At 51.0% G+C, this 18,924-nt stretch overlaps 11 protein-coding genes; 5 read left to right on the top strand and 6 right to left on the bottom strand.

The window, feature by feature from the left end:
- Positions 1-78: 78 nt before the first annotated feature.
- CHC_T00009329001 (20S core proteasome subunit beta 5) lies at positions 79-1,314 on the top strand. XM_005713323.1 is given in 5 exon segments: positions 79-144; positions 145-541; positions 657-750; positions 878-1,247; positions 1,248-1,314. 3 exon segments carry the CDS (start codon positions 145-147, stop codon positions 1,245-1,247), a joined length of 861 nt encoding a protein of 286 aa, XP_005713380.1. The 5' UTR covers positions 79-144; the 3' UTR covers positions 1,248-1,314.
- A 184-nt stretch (positions 1,315-1,498) lies between these two features.
- Positions 1,499-1,771, top strand: CHC_T00002302001 (hypothetical protein). Its single transcript, XM_005713324.1, has one exon. It carries the CDS (start codon positions 1,499-1,501, stop codon positions 1,769-1,771), a length of 273 nt encoding a protein of 90 aa, XP_005713381.1.
- Positions 1,772-1,859: 88 nt separating this feature from the next.
- Positions 1,860-3,242, top strand: CHC_T00002303001 (hypothetical protein). The gene has a single exon (XM_005713325.1). It carries the CDS (start codon positions 1,860-1,862, stop codon positions 3,240-3,242), a length of 1,383 nt encoding a protein of 460 aa, XP_005713382.1.
- A 13-nt stretch (positions 3,243-3,255) lies between these two features.
- CHC_T00002304001 (hypothetical protein) lies at positions 3,256-3,480 on the bottom strand. Its single transcript, XM_005713326.1, has one exon. The coding sequence runs from the start codon at positions 3,478-3,480 to the stop codon at positions 3,256-3,258; it is 225 nt and encodes a 74-aa protein (XP_005713383.1).
- Positions 3,481-3,485: 5 nt separating this feature from the next.
- CHC_T00002305001 (hypothetical protein) lies at positions 3,486-3,839 on the bottom strand. Its single transcript, XM_005713327.1, has one exon. The coding sequence runs from the start codon at positions 3,837-3,839 to the stop codon at positions 3,486-3,488; it is 354 nt and encodes a 117-aa protein (XP_005713384.1).
- Positions 3,840-5,952: 2,113 nt separating this feature from the next.
- On the top strand, positions 5,953-10,328 carry CHC_T00002306001 (hypothetical protein). XM_005713328.1 is given in 2 exon segments: positions 5,953-10,134; positions 10,135-10,328. The coding sequence occupies 1 exon segment, from the start codon at positions 5,953-5,955 to the stop codon at positions 10,132-10,134; it is 4,182 nt and encodes a 1,393-aa protein (XP_005713385.1). The 3' UTR covers positions 10,135-10,328.
- A 36-nt stretch (positions 10,329-10,364) lies between these two features.
- CHC_T00008490001 (enolase) lies at positions 10,365-11,606 on the bottom strand. Its single transcript, XM_005713329.1, has one exon. The coding sequence runs from the start codon at positions 11,604-11,606 to the stop codon at positions 10,365-10,367; it is 1,242 nt and encodes a 413-aa protein (XP_005713386.1).
- A 61-nt stretch (positions 11,607-11,667) lies between these two features.
- Positions 11,668-11,865, bottom strand: CHC_T00002307001 (hypothetical protein). The gene has a single exon (XM_005713330.1). The coding sequence runs from the start codon at positions 11,863-11,865 to the stop codon at positions 11,668-11,670; it is 198 nt and encodes a 65-aa protein (XP_005713387.1).
- A 567-nt stretch (positions 11,866-12,432) lies between these two features.
- CHC_T00010046001 (60S ribosomal protein L17) lies at positions 12,433-13,516 on the bottom strand. XM_005713331.1 is given in 4 exon segments: positions 12,433-12,701; positions 12,702-13,210; positions 13,413-13,515; position 13,516. Coding segments are annotated over 2 exon segments (612 nt in total), but the record flags the coding sequence as incomplete, so codon positions are not given.
- A 412-nt stretch (positions 13,517-13,928) lies between these two features.
- CHC_T00002309001 (hypothetical protein) lies at positions 13,929-14,876 on the top strand. Its single transcript, XM_005713332.1, has one exon. The coding sequence runs from the start codon at positions 13,929-13,931 to the stop codon at positions 14,874-14,876; it is 948 nt and encodes a 315-aa protein (XP_005713389.1).
- Positions 14,877-14,966: 90 nt separating this feature from the next.
- Positions 14,967-15,923, bottom strand: CHC_T00010346001 (ubiquitin-conjugating enzyme E2). XM_005713333.1 is given in 5 exon segments: positions 14,967-15,145; positions 15,146-15,476; positions 15,572-15,642; positions 15,755-15,808; positions 15,809-15,923. 3 exon segments carry the CDS (start codon positions 15,806-15,808, stop codon positions 15,146-15,148), a joined length of 456 nt encoding a protein of 151 aa, XP_005713390.1. The 5' UTR covers positions 15,809-15,923; the 3' UTR covers positions 14,967-15,145.
- Positions 15,924-18,924: the final 3,001 nt, after the last annotated feature.

Genomic DNA, 18,924 nt, shown 5'->3' on the forward strand with positions numbered 1-18,924 from the left:
CAGTCGCGCCTTCCAACGCATGATGCTCAACTTGCCGAAATGATATAGGCCTGTTGTCTCCCCAACCCATAGAAGTTGAGTTCTGCTTTGCATTACTTGACCTGATCCTTCATCCCTGATCCACGCGAACCGCGTTGCGTCAAGATGCGCAATTTTGATTTCCTCGACGCCGAGTACGCCATCAGCGGCACGCGATCGGATGAGGCCAGAGTGAGCCCCGATGCCATTGATCTCGGGCTATCCAACTCTCTTGTGGTCCCGCAAGTCGATCGGCCCTCCTCGTTTCTTCGCGATGCCTTTGCAAATGTCCCGGAGAAGGACAGAATTCGCTTTGCTCATGGAACGACAACCCTCGCGTTTAGCTTCAAAGGCGGCATCATCGTAGCGGTCGACTCTCGCGCGAGTATGGGACAATACATTGGAAGCGGAACGGTCAAGAAGATCATCGAGATCAACCCTTACTTGCTGGGTACCATGGCGGGTGGCGCTGCAGATTGCAGCTTCTGGGAGAGGGACCTTGGCCGACGGTGCAAACTTTATGGTGCGTTCGGATCAAAGTATTGAATACATGTCAATTACTATGCCAATTATGCGCGTTTGTTGCGAATTCTAACTGAACTTTTCTATGATCATGTGCCCGTAATTGCGATCAACAGAACTGCGCAACAAGGAGCGTATCTCTGTTGCGGCTGCCTCAAAATTGCTTGCAAATACAGTGTATTACTACAAGGGCATGGGACTGTCTATGGGGTATGTTGGGTTGCTCACTGCCTGGCTGCGTTTCTTCCCGAGTCTATTTCGCAATATTTTAACCTCGCAAGTTCTAACCGCCTCAACTGTGTTTCAATGTGACTACCATCTTGACTTCGCTGTTTAGGACTATGATATGCGGGTGGGACAAAACTGGACCGAGTATCTTCTACGTGGACTCCGACGGCACGAGGCTGAAGGGCAAAATGTTTTCCGTCGGATCTGGGTCCACATTCGCGTATGGTGTGCTCGACCAGGGGTATTCTTATGACATGAGCGACGAAGAGGCCATCACCCTTGGCCAGAAGTCCATCTACCACGCCACACATCGTGACGCTGCGTCAGGCGGTGTAATTAACTTATACCATGTGAAGGAAGACGGCTGGGTGAAGATTTCATCAGAGGATATGATGGTACAGCATCGTGCCAGGATGGCACAAATTAAGGCGGAGAATGAAACTTCCGCTGCGGTGGTGGCCGAACCAGCCGCCGCATAGGGATCAATAATACTCACTTTTTGAATAAAGAAAGTTGTGCTGTACATTGTAGATTGTTCAGATTCAAGCGGAAGGCTCAATCATGTCATGCCCTTGCAGTGTGCTTCTTCATTTAGAACAAAGAATCGCTGGCAATCCTAAGAGCAGCACCGTCAGAAGCTCTTTCCGGTGAGCGTGGGGCAATTATGCGTGCTGTTGTACCGCGTTGTCTCTCTTCGATGTATCGATCACTCCCCTAGAGTAGGCGGGGGATGGCGAGAAATGCCACTGCTCTAAGAAGGGCCTTTACTTGCATCGTGTCCAGTCTGCGAGCGAGTAAAAAAATACAATTGGTGTGTGACCTGCATCTTTTGGACTGTATTGTGTACCGTACTTGTACGGTACCAAGGGTACTGTACAAGTTCAAAAAAAATAACAAATCGCTACACCTCTCACATGAGCCTCAGGCGGATTTGCCGTTGCATCGCTTCCGGTTTGAGAGTTGTAGCTCCAAAGCGTACTACAGTGTGTCGGCAAGGCCGTAGGGACACCCGTTATCGAGACATGAACAGCACACCAAGCCGAAGATAACTTCCACAGCCCACTAAACTCATTTGCTCGGCACTATTGTGCATGTGCGAAGAAAACTTCTGGGACTGTACTCCACGAGGCGCAAAGCGATATCGACAAAGCTTATACCTGCACCTAGTCTTCAGCATGGCAAGTGAAGGTGTCACTAACCTTGGCATTGACAAGTTCTTCGAGAAGAACTCTGAGCTTCACTCAGGATGGCTGAGGTCTTTGCACAGCATAGCAGAGCGCTCCTTCGAAGAGCAAGAGACGTCAAACTTCATCTACAGTATATTGAAAGAACAATGCCCGTCCCTCAAAGTAACACGCGGTCTCAATGACGAGCTTCCCACAGCGGTTCTTGCGGTTCACACACCGCGTGACCCAACACTATCTCCCATCCTGTTGCGAGCCGACATGGATGGCCTTCCAATACGTGGGACAGATGGCACACCATCACCTTTGCACCCAGATGTTCACCATGCTTGCGGACACGATGGCCACGTCACATGTTTGCTCACGTGTGCTCACTGGATACATAACTTCCGCGATTTAACTCATCGCAAGGTCGTACTTTTCTTCCAACCGGCGGAGGAACGGGGGGTCGCCGCCATCGGAGGGTCTGGTGCTCGCATCGCGGTAGAGAGAGGCGAGTTGCTTGACACACTCCATTCGGACGTTGAAGCAGTTTATGCGTTGCACTCTTGGCCAGGCCTTGAGGTAGGCCACTTTGGTGTCGGGGCAGGTCCCATGATGGGGTCCTCCAGCAAGTTTGTCATAGAGTTTGCTGGACACGGCGGCCATGCCGCAATGACTTCCGAGGAAGGGGGCGACGCTTTACTGGCAGCGTGCACCATGGTAACCTGTGCTCAAGCTGTGATTGCACGTGGGACAGACGCTTTCATTCCTGCCGCTGTTGCGTTCACAAGCGTGGAAAACGTCGATTCCCACGCCCTTGGCGCCATCCCATCTCAGGTACGCGTGTGTGGTACCTTTAGAACGCTTGACACGCAAACGAAGGAGTCCATCCTCAAGCAATTGCGACGGCATGCGGCTGGTGCTGCGACGATGCACGGATGTCAGGGCAACGTGTTATTCACTGACGGCTATCCCGTGACCCGCAACTCGAGTGATGGTGCGCTGGTAGCCCAGTTCGCTGCTTTACGAGCTGTAGGAGGAGATGAATCCAAAGTGCATTCTGTCGGCGTCGAAGAGGGCATGCTAAAGCCCATTCTTTGCTCAGAGGACTTTTCTATCCTGCTCAAGAAGCGTGCTGGTGCCTACGTATGGCTTGGAAATGGTTCTGGAGGTCCGAGGCTTCATGAAAGCTCGTACAGATTTGATGAGAGAGCAGTGCCGTTCGGTGGAAAGCTGTTTGTCCATTTGGCGACCAGTCCCGCGACTGTTGGCAAGAACCCGAACAGAGCGGAATTTGGAATTGCTTGATTGCAGCGGTGCCCTACCGATTCCGTGACCTCTCAGAACGAGAATGTAAGGGTATGTATACGTATGCCGTATGTCGTGCGCGTGGGTCTTTCGTGGGCCATTGGTTGCACATAGGCGAAATGTTTAAGCATGGACGGCTTGGCGACGTATCTTTCTGCCCGGTCATTTGATTTCCATTCCGAAATGCTGAACAACTTCCAAACTGTAGGGCATGCCATGAGCCATGATGCAACGACATTATTTTCAGTAATATCTAAATATCGCCTCCATTACTGCAATATGGAGGTTACAAGGGGGTGTGAAATCCATGCTCGATAGATCAAACTCAAGGGATGTACAAGCGCTGATAAGGCGAAGATTGAAAGGTGACAAAGAAATCGTGTGGAAAATGTCAACCATGTCTGACGTATCGAGGACCATGGAAGGCAGTCTTTTCATATCACTGTTTCCAAGGTGAGGCCCCGTTGCAATATGGAAGATTTTTGCTCGATGCCAAATTGCAGCACCACGGGAGTCGCGAGTATTCTGTACGAAGTTAGCCAGGCCCCACTCAATAAACTCATGAATGAGATGTACATCAGGAGACAGAAAAGGCATCGGAACGAGTGCCTTAGTCAAGTATCACTTTGGCATGAAGAAAACAGTTGCACGTGGGTCTGAGGAATGTATGTCGTCGTGTCTATCAGAGGGACAACTGCTCCGCATTGAATATTCAGGACTTCTTTCTGCCGAGCTTTCAGCTCTGGGAAAGAGTGCGCCATCCCTTCGAGACAACCAAAGAGCATCTTTCAGAGAGATGAGTGACACTGAGCCATGGCGATACTTCGTACAACACGCAACGCGGACAAAGAGAAAGCATGGGAGACCATTGTTTTCCTTGTGTTTGCTTGTTTGTTGGAATCTGGGAAACAAAAGATGGGTCGCCTCACTAATGAATAAACTACACCCGTTAACGGGATTTAGTCTGGGGGAAAAATTAGTGGAGAAAATGCATAGTACCCAATTAGAATGGCCTACATTAATATCAGTTCGACATGGATTAACTTTATTTAAAGACAGGGCGGTGTCCCACAGTATCAGTTCGGTGACTTTTGCTGAAATATGGGCCAATCCATTTTCCCCGGACTGTATAAAGTGGGGTACCCAAATTAGAGTAGGCCATGCTAATTTATGTTCTAAGGTGCCGAAAATAGGCCTGTAAATTAGTCTAGCCCATACTAAATCCTGTTATCGGTGTACCACACTAATGAGATTCCTTCCCATGAATGGCCTATCCCTGCACCAATTGCAAGATTGCTCATCCACCTACGCCTGACTGTGCGCAAGTTAACTTGCCCGTCCTGTTTCGCATTGCGAGCACACATATGGCGTGTACAATGCGTTTGTCCTGCATGAATGGATCTAGCCCGCAGTATGATTTGTTTTAAAAATCGATGTACAGTGCTACGTCTTTTTGTTAAGCCAAACAAAATGGAACCCACAGAATCGGGACTCGTACTCCTAGCACGATGATAGTGCTAGGAGTACGAGTCCCGACATGTGTTTTGCGTAGTTGTCCAGCGTAACTGAGTTACACCAACTACGCAAGATGCCCTTGGTGGCACAGTGCGAAGAGTCTAACTCTTCGCACTGTGCCAAGGGTATCGTACGGCCCAAACGCATGGATATGCTATACTTTTTCGAGCAGCAGTGTGTGCTGTCCCGTGGCGTGAGAACCGCAGCGTGATTTTTGAGTATTCCATCCAATTTCGCAGCGGCGGACAGCCAACTTTCAGGTCACTTTTTCCAAAAATAACTGTGCAATAACCAATGCGAGCAGCTGACTCGCCATTTCGGCAGAGGAGACAACTGCAAACCCTTTTTTGAGGTCGAGTGGAAGTTGAGATGGACATTCATGAAGAAAATGAAGATACCCCATCTCCTCGCGCAGGCGAAAAAAACTCTGGAAGCTAAAACAAGACCGATTAACCATCATCGCTTCAGACGACCTTGGACGGTTTTGAGCCTGCCTTTTAGAAAATTTCGGTTATCATACGTGGACACTTCCTATGAGCAGAAAATATATCCAGGAACAAAGGATCCCGTAAACCATATCAAGATGTTACTTGTAGTGTACAAAAAGTACGTACAGTACCCAAGGGTACAGTACCATGTCCTTCTGTACGGTAACTTTGGCCCCCGATCGCCAGCTGCGAAGGTACACTATGTACCCGTATCGTACGTGAGAAGCGCTATTTTGTGCATACTGCAGTACAGTACCCTTGGTACTGTATGGAACCCTGCCATGCCGTACAAATGGCGGCCGAAACGTTCGGAAACGTGGATATCGTCATCCAACCGAAAAATATTCGTTTGAAAGCTACGAAGCATGCCATAGATACGGCACACTGTTCATTACAGTTTGTACAGCAGCCTTCAGAGAGCAGGCCACGTTTCTTCCGTTCCGGGTTTCCGAGAGCAGATCACCTCTCCTGAACAACGCCGCTGCCTTAGGTACCAAGGGTACTCATACAAAGTTCTCATACAAACATCATCACAGAGCGTCAGCACGCCTCCCAAAAGTACTCTAAGCATTCCAACCGCCTTTCCAACCGCCTTTCTCGTAGAGATCATGCTTCTTCACTTCCCTTTTCGCAACTGCTCCTTGATTTATCAACACTCTTCGCCTCCAGCTTGTCGATCGGCGCTCGTCATTACTTTTTAGGCCGCTATGAATGACCCAAAGAATGATGAGTTATGGGGCTTCATTGCCAAGGCCTTGTGGACTGGTCCCATCACATATCTCGTCGTTGTCGGCCTCGCCTTTCTTCGTGATGTGTCGCGGAAGTCCATTGTCACAGGAAACACCCTGGCTCTCACTCTCACGAAATCTCGCTTCTCCCCGTACGCATGGAATGAATACTATATCAGAATCTACCGTGACACCCAAATCTTCTACCTTGTCGAGGTCTTCAGACTTATTATAAACCTCGCAGTTTGCGTCGTTTATATCATCGGAACCTATACCCGTAATGTCTTTGGCTACATTACCATCATCAACCGAATTGGAGCGAGCTTTTTCATGCTGGATATCGTCAGCGAAATGTTCTCTGCAGAATCCGCCATCTCGTCCGCCTCTTCTTTGAACACTTTCTTTGATGCTTTCTCACTTCCCTCCCTGCTCATGGCCTCCGGCCCGAACCAGTTTCTCAATTTTTCCTTTCTGCGCGCTGTCCAGGCTTACGGCGCCTTCAGTCGCCTGGAAAAACGCCTGCTAGTCCAAGTCATGAGTAGTAAGCGCCTCTTTGCAAAGCTTGGCATGCAGTGCATTACCTTGTTTTACACCCTTGCCAGCGCTATTCAACTTCTTGAAGTTCCAGGCGACCTGCTCAGTGTCAATTTTCGAGACACTTGGCTGCAATTCGGCGACTGGAACTTTTTTAACAGTGTTTACTTCGTCGTCGTCACCCTTTCTACTGTTGGATATGGAGACTTGTCGCCGTCTACCGTCCAGGGTCGGCTCTTCACCCTCATGATCATCGTCATTGGTATTGTTATTTTTACCAGCGTCATCGGAGAAATTGTCGAGCAATCAACTCGCGGCCGCGGCTCAGGCTGGTTTGTGAAGAACCCTAACGCCCGTCACGTCATCGTCTGTGGGAATCCAACTCTATCCTCCCTCGTACTTTTCGTGTCGGAGTTCTATTCGGACACACGAGAAAGTAATATGACGGCAAAGATTGTGGTCCTTGTCGAGAACCCCACGTGGTCTGACACGGATTGGTTCCAGCACATTGCGAAGAATTCTTTTCTGCAAGCCAGGCTCACTTTCTTACAAGGATGCCTACGAAACTCCATAGATACACAACGCGCGAAGTTGCCGAGTGCCGATGCCGTGTTTTTCCTCACCTCTCCGTCTACAGGGGAGGATCCTTCGCTGCAAGACATTAGAACCGTTATGAACATTCTAGCTGTCAGAAACGCGCGTACGGACATCCCCATCTATGCTCAAACCTTACTAGAAGGATCCAATCTGCAGACTAATGTCGCTTTAAACACAGCGACAACCTTCAGCAAGGGGACTTACTTTCGAGATTCAAAGAGCATGCGACCTTCGGCTTCTTACCAAGGTCTGTTCCACGCTGTTTTGCAGGCTGAAGTCCATGATTTTGCAAAAGCGCGCCTAAAGAGAGACAGCAAAGAGGTGGAAGACGCAATAGAGCACCATAAAAAGGTGCTCCAAGGAGTAGGTGTGCTCTCCTGTGAAGGAAAACATGTCGATTTGGAACGCTCTTCCTTGATCTGTCTCCAGGAAATACAAATGGCCCTCATAGCCGGAAATATCAGAGTCAACGGACTTGCCACACTGCTCTCAAACATGTATCTAGACATCCCAGCTGAGAAGCCATGCCCAAATGATCCTTCGTGGTTGTGGGAGTACCAGATGGGCTCGTCATGTGCGCTCCAATACGCCATCATTCCGGAACAGCTCCACGGCGTTGCACTGAAGAAAATTGCCATTGAATTGTTCCATACTGGTTTAGTTCTTGTGGGAACCACTGATATTGGGCACAAGCTCCTTCATCCTATCCTCGACACAGATACATTTATGCGCAAGGGTGACATTGGCATTTTCTTGACATACCTTCAACAAGATCATGTAGCAGCGGCGCTCCACGTAGTTGCTTCTCGGTATAAGTTAGGGCGGCTGCGCCAATCTGTGCTTCCATCTATTTCTTCAACCGACGACCTGAAGCATACCTCGTCTGGCTTGGACCCCATGACTAAGCGTCTTTCTGGGATTAGCAATACATCTATGAAGATAGAGGATGCGCTCTCAACACCAAACCTTACGCAATCCCTCGCTACTGTGAAAGCAACTCGTCACCGAGAAGAAGACCAAGAGGATATCGTTGGCGGTGATTTGTTAGATTCGCAAAGACGCCGTTCATACGAGAAGTGCACGGATGGCTACATCCCCGATGCTCTCTCTGGCCATGTCATAGTAGCCATCGAAGGAGATGCAGCGTTGGAGAACCTTGCCCTCTTTCTAAAGAAGCTGTGGGAAAGAAGCAATAGACGCTCCATGAGGAACGCACGGCGATCTCGAGTAGTGGTAATCCATCCATCCATTACTGACAAGTATCGCAAACTATTCACGAGACACGAAAGGGAGTCTTTATTCTTTGTGGAAGGGTCTCCGTCTTCTGCTGACCCGTGGGCAAAGGCAAGGCTAAAGACTGCGAAGTCAGTTGCTACTATGGCTGATTACACCCGTCCGTGGAGTATATCAGATGCTCGAACCATATTTACGCTTTTGACTCTTGATGTCAACACCGAGCATGACCACGATTTGTTCATTTGTTCTGAACTAGTTGACGAGAAATCGTTAGAATTTTTGAGAGAACCATCACACCCCCGTAGACGTGGTGCAAGTCTGGGAGAGACGTCACGCCAAACGTCTGCGAATGCATCTCGCAGCCAATTTTCTGCATCTCCCGCACATTCCTCAGTTGCTTCTCCAGAGATTTCCTCCCGACTTGGGGAGCAACAAGATGCAGTTCAATCAATGCCTGCAGCAGTACTAGAAGCGAAGGTAGAGAAATTGCCAGGGGCAGATCTACCAGGAGAACTGCCGCCGAAAGCAGCTTCAGGCACGGAACTCCATATCAATGTGCCAAGCCCACCAGACGAAGATTCCACTACTAATAGTCGAGGTGCCGCAAATCCGGTGCATGCCGTCCTTACTTCAGCGAAGGACCTCAAGAAGTCTGCAGTAGCTGCAGTAGTCGGAAAGGGACACGGTTCTGTGAAGAGCGGAGGATCACAACATAGTAAGCAATTGAGACGAATGTCCTTTAGGTTGCCCGAGCCAGAAAACCTGGTTCCTGAGAATGGAGCAGCTGCAGTAGATCCATCAAATAAGCCCGGCGCGGCTCGAGCCAGGCGCGGCTCTCTGTTTTCACGGAGTCGGTATGCGTCCGGTGAGTTGCTTATTCATTCAAGTGCAATTACGTTGCTTGTGCGAGAGTATGTCGAGCCCGGATTTATCCATTTCTTTTCTGACATGCTGGGCACAGTACAACCAACTCCTGGCTTGAAGATCCGACTCGTTCAAATCCCAAAAACGCTCTTCAGGATGGACCGCGGTGCTGTTTTCAGAAATAGGCAACTGTTTTTACCCTACATCTCAGTATTTAGGTCTCTTATTCGTCATGGTGCAACACCACTTGGAATATATCGATCAGGAGATGCCCCTGTTCGAGTGCCTGGAAGACAGAGGCACCGGCGCGGAATGGCTCTCTTAGAAGAGCTAACGCTGTATTGGAAGGGACTTGCGAAGGCAGGTACTGCGTCTGTCACAAAGGGCCGTTTGTCACTGTTTCAGCACTTGCTAGGCATTGTAGAAGCTGTCTCACCCCAACACATGAGAGAGGCGCAAGGACGACATGAGATCAACGGGGGTCAACAGGATTCAAGCACCAGTGATGAATACGACAGCGATTGGGGCACAAGTGGGGAAGATGACGAGAAGGAAAACATGGAAGGCAGACTCAAGGGGCTGCCAGTCGACAAACACCAAAAGAACCTCGAGGATAATACTGCTCCAGGTCCTGTTGGGGACACGGGTCCGAACCATGCAACGTCTCCTGCATTGCCGCAGAAAGGGGATTTATTCGAGAAACACATGGAGGCGGGCAAAGGGGAATATGAAGTACCGGGAGGGTGCAAGTACAAAGAGAGCCCGCCTGCACAAAACTTCCTCCCGTACGTATTTACTATGCCAGAACCGTGTACTTTATGTGCGGAAACCGATGGTATCTACATCCTGTGTCATCCGTCGCTGGAATTGTCGGACAGGTGGACGGAAGCCATTGCCAACGAAGGGGAAGACGAGTCTCAGGATCAATAGAGTTTACGCCAAACGGGTTTCTGTGTTTTTTCTCTCGGTTATCTTCAGATTCATCCCTAAAGGTTAATCGGCCTCCGTATTTAGCGAAGCCTCCAGCCCTAATCCGTATGCGCCATCCGATTCAAGGTGAGGATAATAGCTTCGTCTCAGCGAGAACTCGACAAATTGCATCATTTAAACAGCGACGACCGTTTGTAATCGTGGAGGAATGCCCAATACGTGGGAGTTGACTACCAATTCGAAGTTCCTTTAGAGGAGTCCTGCAGCATCCACGGGTCTCTCCAATATTCACCCGCGAAAACAGCTTGATCTCCCATCTCTTCTTCAATTCGCAATAGTTCGTTGTACTTGGCAAGCCGCTCGGATCGACAAGGTGCCCCCGCTTTAATTTGGCCGGTGCCGAGTCCTGCGCAGAGCGCTGCTATGAAAGCATCTTCCGTCTCTCCAGACCTGTGGCTCACCATCACGCCGAAGCCCGCATTTCGTGAGAGATTGTTGGCCTCAATAGCTTCTGTCACTGTTCCAATTTGATTCACTTTAAGCAGCAAGCCATTACAGGCACTCGTCTCGATAGCCCTTTCTATTCTTTCAGGATTTGTGACGAGTAGATCGTCTCCAACGATCTGAATTAACTCATTTAGTTCCCCAGTCATCTTTTCATATGACTTAAAGTCGTCTTGGTCAAATGGATCTTCAATGGAGATGACTCCATAGTTCGCTGCAAAGAGCTTGTACATTCGCAGAAGTTCATCCGCTGTTTTGAAGTTAGCTGCTCTCGGTGAGCCTTTAAAGTTGAGATTGTATTTGCCTGTATCTTTGTGGTAGAACTCGCTTGCCGCGACATCCATGCCGATCTGTACCACGTCCTTGTACCCAGCTTCACTGACAGCCGTTTGAATCAACTCCAAAGCCTCCTCGCTGTCTTTAATGTTAGGGGCGAATCCTCCCTCATCTCCCACAGCCGTCGAAGACTTTCCATATTTCTTTTGTATGACAGTCTTGAGCTTGTGGTATATCTCGACCCCAATTTGCATGGCTTCCTTGAAAGTTTCCGCACCAGTGGGAAGCACCATGAACTCCTGCATTGCAAGATCATTGCCGGCATGCGAACCGCCGTTGAGAACATTGAAACAAGGGACTGGTAACATCGGTGGAGGATTTCCTGCAAGGTTATTGATATGCTTGTACAATGGGATCCCCTTCTTCGCAGCACCTGCCCTGGTGACCGCCATGGAGACACCTAAAATGGCGTTCGCACCAAGACGGGACTTGTCAGGTTGTCCATCAAGATCGTTGAGGGCTTGATCAATACCTTCTTGGTCCGTAGGATCCATGCCAATGACTGCGACCGCAATCTGATTGTTCACATTGTTGATCGCCTTTAAAACTCCTTTCCCGTTGAACATCTTCTTATCTCCATCACGTAGTTCATGAGCCTCGTAAGCTCCCGTCGATGCCCCTGAGGGCACCATTGCTCGGAACTTGCCGTCATCGGTTTCGACCTCAACTTCCAATGCAGGGTTTCCTCTAGAATCAAACAGTTGACGGGCCTTCACGTCCTGGATGCGGGACATGTTGCCGCAAGTAGATCGCGCAATTGAATGCCCCAGCGAAATACAGTGGGTTCAAATTGTCTTTTGATATAGAAGTCCGGCACAATCGACAAGAGTTTGGCAATAGCTTGACGGTGTCACCGGCTTTTGCATCGGGCTGCTCACACGATAATAACATAAAAGCTGACTGCGTTGGAAACCAGAAGGCGCCCCTTGTCTATAGCAGTACGTGTAAACAGTGTCAAGCAGCCAGATACTGTACAATGCACTACGTGGGGATCTGTCAGTGGTCTTCACGTGCTCCTGGTGGTGAGACAACCCCGATGCGATCGGCTACCAGAGGTTCCTTAAGTGTAACCCTATAAATTTCTGCGATCCCCTCGGCATTTTAATTTGAGGAACCAGCCCATACAGTATTCCGAAATTCGGCAAGCAACTGTACTGTATCTCTAAGAATTCACATCAGTATATAAGGTTATCGGCATAGGTAACCCAAACGGTTCCGGGTCCTCTGTTACGGAAATTATTGACCCTGTGTGACACTTCTTTCAAGGACCTCGTTCTGCAAACGCTCTTTCTGTTGTTGGATCGTGCACTTCGACATGCTTGAAGTGACTCGAGAAGAGTATTTTGTGACTATAGTTTCGACAAAAAACATGTTTGCTGGCGCACGGCATGTTAAAGCGGTTATCTAGTATTCCAATGTGAAATCGTTTTATGTCTGCAAACTCTTTCTTCCGTTTGACGGGCTAAGGATCGCAAAACTAGAATTGAAGTTTCATGTGTCTTCCCCGGACGATCCTAGTCCCCCTTAACACAATTCGAAATTGTCTCTTAAATCGCTTGGCGCGCAAGTCGCTTGGCGTGCTTTGATGAAAGCGCCAAAATGATTGAGAAGTGCAGTCGTAGATCGGCAAGCCAAACCTTCAGAGTGCTTTCGTGTCTGCCCACTACTAAGACTAGACAAAAAAATGCGACATATGTGCAATCAAAAGATTTTACTAGCGCACTAGTCTAGGCAGTCATGCCTGAGCGAAGCCGCGTATTCGAGAGGTTGGCCGGGGCGCCTGAGCCGTCCTGATCGCCAGCGGCGACGGGTTCCTCCGGCTCTGACACAAACATCTCGACATGGCACGGCTGGCTCATAAAGGCGTTAATTCTCCCGTGGGCGCGGAAAGTCCTACGGCGCCCACGTACGGCCTTGTTGACCTGGACGTGGTCGATGACGAGGGTGTCGGTATCGATGCCGCGAATATCGGCGTTGCTCTCAGCGTTCTTCACCATGGCTAGCAGATATTTGCATGACTTAGTCGGCCACCGTCCCACGGGGACCTTCCAGTTGCGGCACTGCGGCTTGCCCTTGACACCGATGCGGAAGCGCTTGAAGGGGACGATCTCCTTCTTGTCCATGACAGCTTGAAGATACTTCTGGGCACGCTCAAGGGTCATGCCCTTGATCGCGGCGCCGACTTCATGAGTGTTCTTGAAGTGAACTCGAAGGTCCTTCCCGCACGCTTTGGCCGCTGTTGTGGAGAAAAGATAATCGATTTCACGCGTCAGTCCATGCTTTGCCCGCCGCTTTTTTCACGTTAAAGTATCACCGCAGCCATCGAAGGAAGCATGCATACGATAAGATACGTTTGCAAAAATCTCCGAGGCGCCGGATCCCGATTGGAGGCAGTCACAAAAGAGAGCTGCACAAGCGATACAAACAGGAAAACTTACATTTCGCCGGGTTAGCAGGTTCTCTTGAGTATGTGTGCTTTCCCATTGCAAATGATTGCGATAAAGCAGGACGGTGGTTGATGAAAGTCGGCGCGAGTCGGTGAGGATGAATCGGAAGCTGGTGTGCAGTGGCAAAGACAAAATTGGCCCATCGGCTCTCGACCAAGGTGGGTCGCCGACGGCGCGCAACACGCCGACCCTAAATTACACGTGGCCATGTGTCCCAAGTGAACAGCAGTTTTTTTTTTTTTTTTTCCAAAAAAATGGTGGCAATCGTCACATATTTACGATTTTAGAATTTCAGGAGGCGCAAGTATCTAGTTCTTGATACGAATGTGCCCATCGGATCAACGATAACGAAGCACCAAAAGTTCAGCGCGGGGCGTTGGGAGCTTTTCACTCGCTTGGACTCCTACTCCTGGACGCTCCTCTTCTCCGCTTCAACGCATTCGTTCTTCCACTTCCTCAGCGCTTTATATCAAGCCGAAGCTAGCCCATCGTGGCAACGCAAAAACCATGAGTCGAGGAGGCACCGCACACGGTAGCGGTGGTGTGCGCAAGAAGACGCGCGCAAACAACATGGGCATCCAGTGGTGGCGTAAACTAACGCTTCCGCGCAGAGGCAAAAAAGACTCTATCCTTTTACCACAGCAGCTGACAGAGTCTCAAAGCGCCCTCGTCGAGCAACGCCGCGCGGCCCTGCGGAAGGCCACGGCCGCTCCGCGCGTTGCCCGGACTAAGACGCTCGCGACAGCGGACTGGGACCCGGAGATATGTATGGCACGCGTTACGGCCGCGAGGGGTAACGCTATGCAGAGCATGGGCGTCTACAAAGATGGAAAGCAAATGCTCTACCCGGAAGAGGCCCTTTTTCTTGTCGATAGGGGCGGCCTTGACCTGTGTGTAGGCGGCCTTCCCTGTTCAGTACAACGTGCGTGGGGGATTGCCATGGGAGCGATTAATTCCTTGTCATTTGAGGAGTATCTCGCATTCGCCTACTTGAGGCGAGCAGGGTATGTCATCAGAAGGGTGGGTTTGGATGAAGAGCAGCAGTTGAATTCGCTTAAAGTTTCGTTTGCGGCATGGCGGGTAGGTGCCTTCAAGAGGCGGGACCCAATGAGACCGATGTTCTATGTATCCGTCTTCAAATACGAGGATTCATTACCGAGTTTCGACGACGTAGCAAAGTTTCTCGATGGGGCCGGAAAGTCACGGCTAAAGTTTGCGCTCATCGATCGAGGCGTGCTCGTTTTAAAAGACGTGGCCGCAAACGCTACCCCTCTGTCAGAACGGTTTATTAGACGTCTCAGCCCGGAAGAGCGATCTAAGGCACGAGAAATAGAAATTGGAAGCCTTGGAGACTTCATCACTTCGCCAGTTGGAAAAGGAGAACAGCCGTCTACAGAAAGTGGGGCTTGTGTAGAGGCAACACAGATACGCGACGGCACAGCAGATAACGGATAAAGGCTTCAATTGTAGAACATGTAACACCGAAGTAGCATCATGCACAGACGATATTTCTAACCACAAAATTACAAAAGGGCTAACTTAAGGAACGGTCCAAATGAGCAGGAAGCTTTTGAAAGAGCGCAACTGTGAGAATCTTCCTAAACATCAACGTAACCCGGCCATAAGACGCCCTGTGAATTACTGTACAGACATACGAACAAAGGCGGTGAAGTAATTGGTACTTCGCGCGGAAGACAGCAGAAGCGAGCGAACCAGGGCCTTCCTTATGCCGTCCACGAGTCCTCAACAATCTGTTGCACACGCTTGTTGTATTCGCGGCGGTTTTCCTGGAACAGACGAGCGGCCTCAGAGTTCGCCGGGGAGTTTGGGTTGGGGTCGCATAGCAGGCTCTGGATTGAAGTTAGAACAGCGGAAATATCATATATAGGGCTCCAGTTGCTCTGGAGGATGTCCAAGCAGATACCACCGTCGTTGTAGACGTTTGGATGGAATAGCCTTGACACAAACTTGACAACTGGTGGCTTGTTGGGGTAATCTTCAGTGAACTGTAGGGTCAGCTTGAAAGTACCGCCTTCCCATGGTGTGTCATCCGGGCTGTTCAGAAATAGCGGAAATAGTGAATGGGCGATTAGCATGTAGTAGTGTTTTGCTTCGAGAAAAAGACCAAAGCAAAAGCGGTGGTGACTTACCCGAAGATGACTGCATTCCACTGCATGATATTGTTGTCGCATGGTGCCCCACTGATTCCCGATGGAGGGTCCTGAGGAAAGGACAAAAAGAGAAGAAAAGCGCATGAAAATCGAAGTTAGCTAGACAAGACCAGCAGAACACTGTACACGGACCCGGTACAAACGAGGGCATGCTTGGCGTACGTTTTGAAGCTTCTTGAAGTCTCTGATAAGTCTCTTTCTCGCGGGAGTCGACATTAGCTGAAGTGAGTGTGTGAATGCGTTCAAAGAGTAGCAGTGAGTAAGAGGTAGTTGACAACTCGCCAAGAGCCTGATGGGAGAAAGAAAACTTTTGGACCGCTACTGATGGTTCGAAAATAGCCTGCTTCACGCTCCAGCAGTTGACGTGGGGGCACGGGAAGGAGGTTCAAAAAGGGGTGACGGCACTAGTCTGCGAATGTGGAGTCATGACTCCAAGGGGTCCTCAGTGAGCCACATTTTCTAGAAACCTCATATTTGTTTTTGCCGCGCCTTGTGTGCTGCGCTTGCACAAAAGCGCCACACCGAGTCCACAAAACGACCTCGAAAAGCGGTCCCTTTCTTTCCCTCAGCCCGTCTGCGTGATGGGTGCATATTGATAAAATTCTGGAAATAAAATTCTGCTACAGTACTCCGCCGCATCTCACCCAATCAGAGGCCACGAAAAGTGGCAATTATCCACCACTGGGTGCATTCTGAAATGGCCGGAAAACCAAACTACCAAATATCGGCCAATAAAATTGCGACAAATTTGTCAAATTTTCTCAAGATGCGAAGATCTGTAAAGGGTTTTAAAGGGGGGGCCCGAAATAACCGGACAGATTCACAATTACTGGACAAAAATTTTGGGGTCATTTGTGAATCTCGGGGTGACAGGTGCGGCTTTTGACCCTCCTGAGGGGTGTATTTCTAGACCCCGGGTGTTTTGAGGGCGACTACTCATGATCAGGTAGTATTGAAGGGTGACGTGTCACTTTCATTCAATTGTGAGGGTGATATTTTCCGAAGAAGCGGCATGTTGAAACATGCCGAACTTTATCTGTTTCTATAGGGCGACATTGGACCAATTCTGAGATTCATGTGTGTCTCCGTTGGAAACATAGGGTGACTTATTTTTGCGAAACACTAACAATGTCTACCTACTCTATCTACATCAACTCGGCGAGCCCCCATAAAAAGTCTACTTCTCTATATTTTTACAACGTTCACTATTTGGTTCCACCACCACGCTTCAGATCTGTGACGCCCCTGGCAAACAAATCAAATAACTTCTCCAACCTCTCCTCACCGCTTTTCGACGAAGAGTTAAGCTTATCTGCAGTGCGCGGGCCAGGCCGCCGGGCAGGGCGCCGTCCTCAGCGCGCAGCTGGCCCTTGCGCGCCTGCAGCTGCTGCTTGAGCGTACGCATGCGGCCGAGCTCGCGCTCCAGCGCCACGCCGCGCTCCTGCTTCTTGCGGTTGCTGCGCCGCGCCGAGATCCGGTTGCGCTCGCGCCGCTCCTCATCCTTGATCCGCCGCAGGATCTCGTGCACTTCCTCCGTCCCCGCGCGCGTCCCCGCCCGCGACCAGCCCGCGCCCCGCGTCCTTCGCCTCGCCGCCGCCGCCCTCGCCGCTCACGCCCGACCCCGCGTCCTCCGCGTACGATGCGCGCTCGCGGCTGCCGTCCCACGCGTCGCCGCCGCGCTGCCGCTTGGTGAGCGAGCCCTTGCTCTCGAAGTGGATGGTGCTAGTCTCGGTCGACACGCCGCTCGCCTCGAACGCCGCCCGCTGGCCGATGCCGGCTCCGGTTGGCCCCTGCCACGCGTCCACCACGCGCGGCCGCCGCGCCTGGCCTCCGTCGCTGACACCGCCGCCCCCGTCCATCCCCGACGACGTCATGCTCACCGGCGTGCACTGCCCGCCGCCAAACTAGTCTGCGCGAATCACCCCCTGCGTCCCGTCCCCGCCAATCTCGGCCAGCAGCTCCTCCAGGCTCCCCCCGCTCTGCATGCTCGGCGCCGACAACCCCCTGGAATCCGTGGCCTTTGCCCGCTCCCCGTCCTCGTCCTCCTCGTCCCCGCACCCGCTCCCGCTCCTGCTCGCACCTGAGCATGATGTGCACGCGCGCGTCGCGCGTGATCCTGGTTGTGGTGCTGGTTGTGGTGTTGTTGTTGATGCTGGTGCTGGTGTTGGTTTTGGTGGCGTCCGCGTCGGCCACCACCACCACCACCACCACCTCGCGTTGGATGACGGGGTGCAGCTGCAGCAGCAGCAGCCGCGGAACGACAACGGCGGCACGGTGTCGGTGCACCAGGCAGACGGGGACGAGGAGAATGGAGGAGGACATGTGCTGCGAGGCGGAGTCCGCGAGCGCTTCGGGCGGGTGCGGGAAGACGGGCGGCGGCGGGGCCACGCGCGTGGTGGACGAGTGGAACGTGAAGGCCAAGGACGGCAGGGCCGCGGACAGCAGCGGGGCCATGTGCAGCGGCTCCACCGAGAACAGGAAGTCCAGTTGCCAGTTGCACATCACACCAAGAGCAACAGTGGCGGAGTAGTATCCTTCATGTGGCTGTGGAAAAGCATCATCTCGCTGCTCCACGCACCTGTCACAGATCATGTGAAGTGGTTACGTCGTTCGGTATTTTACACACCACAAAAGCATATTTACTTCGTGTTTTCGTCCCCGTATAGCTGTCTCAGTGCGCAAGTAGCGACAGTATGAGTCTCCGAACGGCAAAGAGAGCACGTATACTTCCTCTTTGATGCTGTTGGTCCTCGCTCGTACCAGCTTTTTTTCGCTTCCCTGCGTTCTTGACTGGCCTCCGGCGAGGGGGAGGGATAGCTTTTGGGATCTGTAGGTTCTGACCTAATGCTACTAAACGTTTAGACTCCTTGATGACTTTGTCTACAGCGTATTGCGCCGGTATTGAGTAGCACAAGTCGTAGTACTGCTCTTTCCATGCTCGCGTTAAATGTCGCCGCGCAATGTGCTTGAACAAATTGTGGGATCCGTACTTCTCACATATCACAGCCGTCCCATGATAGCATGGAAAACCGGAACCATCTCTCGAATGCGTGCAGCATGAAGGGGGCGTATTTGGCTCTGAACTTATAATTACACGCCTTACGCGCGTTCCGTCAACGACGCTTCGGACCGTCGCCTCTATTTGTAGCGTTCCTTCTACGAACCTGACGGACTGCATATAAACTCTGGATCTCTGAATGAGAATCGCGAGGTGGTGCTCAATTTGAGATGGGACCGGACTCTTGAAGTCAAGTACAGATGCTTGCCGCTTCAGGAAGGCAGCTCGCTGTGTGGAAATAACTCTGTCCAGCATCTTTTGTGGCTCTACTGTC

The sequence above is a fragment of the Chondrus crispus genome, genomic scaffold, assembly GCF_000350225.1.
Source record: "Chondrus crispus Stackhouse genomic scaffold, scaffold_134, whole genome shotgun sequence".
In the NCBI taxonomy this organism is placed as follows: Eukaryota; Rhodophyta; class Florideophyceae; order Gigartinales; family Gigartinaceae; genus Chondrus; species Chondrus crispus.